The sequence below is a fragment of the Akebia trifoliata genome, chromosome 3 (genome assembly GCF_017979445.1).
Source record: "Akebia trifoliata isolate Shusen 1 chromosome 3, ASM1797944v1, whole genome shotgun sequence".
In the NCBI taxonomy this organism is placed as follows: Eukaryota; Viridiplantae; Streptophyta; class Magnoliopsida; order Ranunculales; family Lardizabalaceae; genus Akebia; species Akebia trifoliata.
The window spans coordinates 7,478,310-7,485,305 of NC_141377.1; the positions used below are offsets into that span (position 1 = coordinate 7,478,310).

Below are 6,996 nucleotides of genomic sequence, written 5' to 3' on the forward strand. Positions count from 1 at the left end.
AAAAATTTGCTCATTCTAAAAACTTTAACCCATATAAAACAAAACAAAAAATGACTATAGTGTGAGTTGCCCTTATTAATTCATAGGGTGCTTTTATAATTACATATCCTTCATTTCCATCGAAAATTATTCATCCAAAATTAAGTTCTTTTAAAGTTGACTTCAAATTTTGGTGACTTGTATGACATTATTATTTTTAATTTGAAATTTTTGGGCTTTTATAAATAGAAATTATTATTTATAAATTGAAGATTTGAGTATTATTTATTATTTAAAAATAAATTGTATTTTAATTTTATAAGAAATAATATATTTTATTATGTTTGATAATAAATAAATATTTGAAACATGCAAACAATGTATAATATGATTGTAAGGGTAACAAAGACAATTTACCAGTTTCAGCAATGTGTAACAAACATGATTCAGCATCTAAACAAACAACTTTTTCCGCACTTAGATTCAGCGCTTATAAGTTTCAGCGCTTAATGCTATGCAACACTTATTTTTTTCAGTTTAACAAACAGCACCTAAATCGTACAAGATTTTGAAAATATTGTTTGAATCATCTCATTTGTTTCATGAGAATTTAAGATGTTCCTATACTAATTCCAAAATGTTGTCCCATGTGAATGGTATTTTAAAGCAACTAATCATACAAATGAAATGTCTATAGCTTGAAGATCATCTTCACAAAATCTCAAACCATGTTCTCTTCCTTTCAAATTTCATATTCCATCTAATTGGCGATATAATTGACTTTCTTTGAAATCACATTTCAATCCACCTTAATCGACTTCCTCTTAGTTTATAACTTGTTCGAGCTATTTTCTTGAATTCAATTATTTCTAATTTTATCTTGTCAACCTATTAATAATATGCTTCATGATTGTCTAACATTCAAGTAATTGGTCTTAATGTCATCTTATAAAAAATTTCTTTTTATTTAATTAATAGAGTCGTGATAATCGTACTCCCCCATCACAGAACCGTAGATCATTTGCTTTGGGATAATCAAGAAAAAGATTCATGATTCTATGTATCCCAATGCAAATGATCTATGATTCTTTAACGGGGGCGTCAGAAAATCATTATTCTAATTAATATGCAACAATCCCATAGTACCCCAGAAGTGCATCTCTACCTTAACCATCCAAATGTTAGGTTTCATTGACGTGAGAAAGTAACACAATAAAAAACACGTGAACCGAACCATGGAAACATGAAATCCAATAGTCAGATTTATACTTAAATTGAAATTATTTGCACTTGATGAAGGATCAAAAGTAATCAAATTTACTTTTATAGAACAAAATTCCAATTCATTTATCTAAAATTCAAAAAGTTCTAAAACAAAAAGTACATCTGCATAATTAATTACCTAATGTCTAAAATAGTTTGGTGCTTCACCTTTCAAGAAAAATATCAACTGGTGGAATCATTCTCTTGACCAGGCGTCCCTCGATCCCCACTACAACAGTAGAAGTGTGGCAGCTTAACTCGACCACAACTCCTGAAACAAGCAAGGCGGAGTAGACACTGAGTAGATTTCTACACTAAATTCCACACACACACACAAATTTATGCTAGCTGCTATTGGCACCCCAACTTTTACTTATTACACCCCAATTAAAAATAAAGAAAATAAGTGAATGGTTGAGAATAAGTAAAAATTGGGGTGCCAATAGAAGCTCTCTCGATTTTGTTCGCTAGATTTATATTTTTTGGGTTTAGGATTTTATATGAGCCTAATCATAATTGTAAACAACTTACTGAAATTGTTTCAACAAGTGTTACAATGTTGAGATTATAATTTGCGTCAAACCTTCATAATGTTCGAAGAGTGTGTTTTAATCTTTAATTGGGGTGTGATAAATAATTTAAGAAATTGGGGTGTATGATAAATAAAATTTAGGGTGCCAATAGCAGCTCTCAAAATTATTTATTTGATGTTTACTGGTTTCTATTGTAAATATAATCGCCAAACTGTTATTGTAGATGATTAAAACTTACTTGCAGCGTATAATCACAGGAATGGGTTTCAGAGCCTTTGGTCCATTTCTTATGCCTCTCTTATGCTTAGAAACCTGCATGTTTGGCAAACCCATGTCAAGTCATTTTCAAGCAAGCCTAAAGAATACTTTTTACAAAATTGAAAATTTCCAGATCTTAAGCAACAGCCTTATAGTGAATATCCAATAATGAAAATAAAGATCTTCAGATTGACGGAGCAATTCAACTTCTGAGTTACTGATCCTCCCCAAATTCCATCATCATCGAGGCCTTATGCCAAACATTTGGGAATGGCTGAATGAATCTTGTTCATCCATTCAATGTTGCCCAATGCCAGTTCTTGTATTATTGAAAGCGTGTTTATATCCACTTTCACCATATCAATCCATTTTCTTGAATGTGTTCATTTCTAGTTCCATCTTGTCTAAAGCCATGTCTTCTATTATTGAATTTATCAATCCACGTTCTCTTGGGTCTTCCTCTCGCTCTTATAGAACCTTTTACTTGCATATTTGTTCTAACTAGGGTTGGAATTGGCCATTGAACCTGTCAAACCATCTCAATCAATTTTCTCTTAGTTTGTTGCCTATTGCCATTGGAGCTACTCTTGCATTTTCTCAAATGGGTTAGAGTTTACAAGTTAAGGATTAAGGGTTTAGAATTTAGGGTTTAGGGTCTAGGGTTAGTTCCATCTTTCTTGGTCTTTCCAGACATCCATCTTAGCATCCTCTTCTCTACTATGCTCAACCTATTAACATGGTACTTATTGACCTAACCAAAATCGAATAAGGTCAGTAAAGTCTCATCAAATTCATCATTCTTTTCTGATGAAAAAATAGTCTCCTATATCATGTTTTGGTAAGTAGGGCAATTTTAGACAGAATTGAAGGGAGGGACATGATTCATTCAACCGACCCCAACTTCTTGGGATAAGGCTTTGGTGAAGAAGATGACTTGAAAATTTCACCAAAATGGCACAATTTGAACTCAGAGTTTGGGGGTTTTGTTGCTCCCAAAGAGGGGGAGAAAATGGATTAAAACAAAATTGAGAATTTAATAACAAAATTTTCCCCAAAATACAAGTTGAAAAACAAGGTTATATTGATAGGAACTTCTACGCATATGCATCGGTACAACAAGATTGATGGGGTGTGTCAATCTAAGCGGGAGTAGGGATTTGGGGGACTTCTAAACTATAGATTGACGTCAACATTTTAAATGGGCATGACCTTCTCTAATAAGAAAAAAGGTATTGAATGCAACTATATCTATCATATCAGACAGAAACCAAAAGATATTTCTAAATAAGTATACAAGTTTTCTCAAAATATTAGAAGTTGGGTTGATGTCCATCATATGTCAGGGAATTTGTTGCAAGATGTGGCATTGATGTGGAGCTATGATGCTAGATACCAATTTGATTTTTCAACATCAACTATTTTTTCATATAAACGAAAGATCCATGTTCTATTAGCTTTTTATTGTAAGTTAATTGACGGAACTATTTTGCTCCCTCGTCCTTCCCAATCGATTAGATTGTAATATTTTTTTTTTTCATAGTGCCTGGTCAAAAGAAGAAATACCTAGAGTCTATAGAATCTCTTCAAAAGCAATACCAACAAAATAATGCAAAATTCACATCTATCAAACTAGCAAACAATAATACACAAAATCCAAAACTCAAATCACTATAAAACTAAACGATTGCTTTTAAAATGAATTAAAACTCAAAAAATAACATAATCCAGAGAGCTAAAACACCCAACAAAAGTAATCCAAACCCAAATCTGTAAGACAATGTCACACAAAAAGCAGAAACCCAAGCCACTATAAACTAAAAGATCACTTCTAAAACAAACTTAAATTATAAAATAAAATAAAATAAAAATAAGCAAACCCAGAGAGCTAAAACGCCCAAAAAAAAAAAATCCAAACTCAAATCTGTAAAAACGGCACACAAAAACAGAAACCCAAATCACTAAAAAACTAAAAGAACAACTCTTAATTTTTTTTTTTGTTTTCAAAAAAAAAAAAAGCAAACCCAGAGAGCTGAAACATCCAATACGACATAATCCAAACCCAAATCTTTAAAACACCTACAAGCATGATAAATCCAAACATCAAATCTTTCATCTTCAAAAGCATCAAAACTTAAATTTCAACTATATCCATAAGAATAAAAATAATAACTTCAAAATAAGATTAAAAGGAGAGAGAGAGAGAGATAAGGGGATTGGGGGCACCTTTTTCTTTGGGACTGCCATGAGTTCCATTGATCCACCAAAAGAAAAAGTGGGTACTTCGAATTTGGTGTTTTTTTCTGACTCTCGATCCAATTCTGGCTTAAGAAACAGAGTTTCGGTCGTACAGTCGATTGCCCTCTCTAATGGCGAAGGTAGAGAGGCAACACTACACCTACTATAACTAAACCTACACCCAAAACTCCCCATCACAGTTTTAAGTATCGAAGACGTACGAAACGCCATTGTGGCAGCGGCGCAGCGTAAAGCTTCAAGTCTCCCAAGTCCCAACACCCTTTCTCTCTTTGTTGGCCTCTATACATTACTGGTAAAAGAAGAAGCGCCTAATGCGAGAGTGCGTATTTTAGAGGAAAACATTTACGTTGTTGATTGGTTAGTTCTAACATGCGCTTGGGGCACCAGCTAGATGAAGTGCGCTCCAAATTGTCTCACAATAAAGTTCCTAACCCGTTGCACACCCAGTTTCTAACGCTGTGTTTGGACCATGGTTTTAAAACTAGGTTTCGTGTCTCGTCTCTTCTCTTTTCGACATTGAGACGATGATTTTTCACCCCATTTGAGTTTTGAGTCTTCTCTTTTGAGTTTTAACCATTTAAAATTTTTGAAAAATCTGATGAAAAAGATAAAGTTTTCCACCCCATTTGGACCCCAACCCTTTGTTCTCTGATTCACTTGATTGAGAAGAGGAGCAAAACTCGATTTGTGAGTAAAAATGATAGGATTTCAATCATAAAAAGTAATAAAACTCGTTGGTCTCGATTACCTCGGACGAGATTTTCTATATCTTGTCCGTCTCGCAAAATTCCACCAACTAAAAAAGAGATCGTCCGTCTCATCCATGCCTGATACTAAGTTAACTCGGGCGATATGTCATAGCCTCGGACGAGTTTTAAAACCATGATTTGGACTTTGGATTGAGAAAAATGGAGAGAAGAGAAGATAAGATAAGAGAAAATAAATGAATTTCTCTTATTTGAATTGTTAAGTGGGGAGAAAAAAGAAAAAATTAGAGAAAAGAGAAAGAAAAAAAGATGAGTTTTATTTCTCTCCAAAAGTGGAGAGAAACCTTGCCCTTAAATCACTTTTAAGACATTTTAAAATTTCAAAGTTATCCCCATTTCTCTTCTCTTCTCTCAACCCAAATAAAGTGTTACAAAGTAAAATGTTGGTGTGACTTCAATTGACATTCAAAATATCAGTGAGTGTGTAGAAAACTATAAAAATAAAAAAAATAAAAAAATTCCCGAAAACCTTATATCGTCGATTGTATTTGAAATGGTCCAATAAGAAACTTGTTATCTACTGAATACTAATTTCTTATGGACAGAGAGAGAAGTTTGAACAAAGGGTTTAAATCTCGGATTTTGAATACATGTGCACGTATTACCCTATGGTTAAAAGATTGTTTTATCAAATGGTTAAAACCTATTGAATATTAAAGGATTTTTAAAATTCACCCCTCTAAATTCTAACAAAACTATATAGATATTTTTTTATATTCTTAAATGGGGTTGGGCTTTAAGAACGTGGGGGTTGAGGTAGGGTAGGGTTATTGAGTCAGGCTGGCCGTTTGACGTGACCATAAGCAATGGGTTTCTTTTCGATGTGTCAAACCGTTCGACTATTATAGATTGTTAGTGATCACTGACTAATCATCTTCGTCTATACCAATCAGGCGTTAATGTGATTCTCAAATATACAAACCATTCGTATACATTTACATTACAAGTTCACTGGTAAAGATAGAGAGGAATAAACTCGGATTCCAGTTGTGACTCCACTCCCATACGTGTCCCATACCACGTATGAGCTTGGTGGTTCTTACCATATATCCCAAGATAGTACATCTGAAATCGCCTCGACCCGTTTTCACTAAATAGTGGATAAGGGTCCGATTTATTAAATGGGGGACTTTTGATAAATGGGAGTCGCCACCTAGTTTAGGTCTAGGAACCATAAATAACTTCAAATGGATATAGATCGATCCACGGATCAAAGATATGGGTAAGGGGTCAGATTACGGGTTTCGGAAGGTGTTAGGCACCGAACCCGCCCGATCAAGATGATCGGTCTCTACTACAATCCAAAATCATCCTATGGTCAACATATAAAGACTACGGTCAGAGTCACAGTCCAATCATCATCATCAATTTATGTTGGGTTTTCTAACCAAATCCTATGGCTAAAATTGTCCAAACTGCTACATGGTTATTCTTTGAATTCCACAAAATATGGAAAAGTTTGAAAAAGCCCTATTTAGCTCCAAGACCTGAGATCAATTAAGACACTCCACCTGCAAGTATCCCTTAAACTATCCAAAATAGAAAATCATGAGAATATTCTAAATAGGAAGCTTACAAATAGAAACCTATAAAATTGGGACTTATAATATTTTCAAATTAGGAAAATAAAATTTCCTAAATCAGAATTCAAGAGATATATGCAGAGTTCCCAAATTAGAAATTTCTTAAAAAATGGAATATTCCCAAAATAGAAATTTTTCAAAAATCACAATTTTGAGTTAGAAACTTCTAAATTCATAAACTTTCTAAATACGAAATTGCAAAATCATCTAAATTAGAAATTGATGAGATATGAAATTCCTAAAATAGGAATTTAGAAATATATTCCTTCCTTAAATAGACAATTATGCAATTTCTATATCATAAAATTCCAAATATGAAATTTTCAATTGGATTACAAATAGGAGTTTCCAAATCAA

General features: G+C 33.2%; 1 protein-coding gene across 1 annotated transcript; it reads right to left on the reverse strand.

Moving 5' to 3' along the window:
- Positions 1 to 1,273: 1,273 nt before the first annotated feature.
- LOC147405839 (uncharacterized) lies at positions 1,274 to 4,589 on the reverse strand. Its single transcript, XM_086433698.1, has 3 exons — positions 4,257 to 4,589; positions 2,014 to 2,087; positions 1,274 to 1,513 (listed from the first exon to the last, which is right to left on the reverse strand). Exons 1-3 carry the CDS (start codon positions 4,497 to 4,499, stop codon positions 1,426 to 1,428), a joined length of 405 nt encoding a protein of 134 aa, XP_086289824.1. The 5' UTR covers positions 4,500 to 4,589; the 3' UTR covers positions 1,274 to 1,425.
- Between the last annotated feature and the right edge of the window lie 2,407 nt (positions 4,590 to 6,996).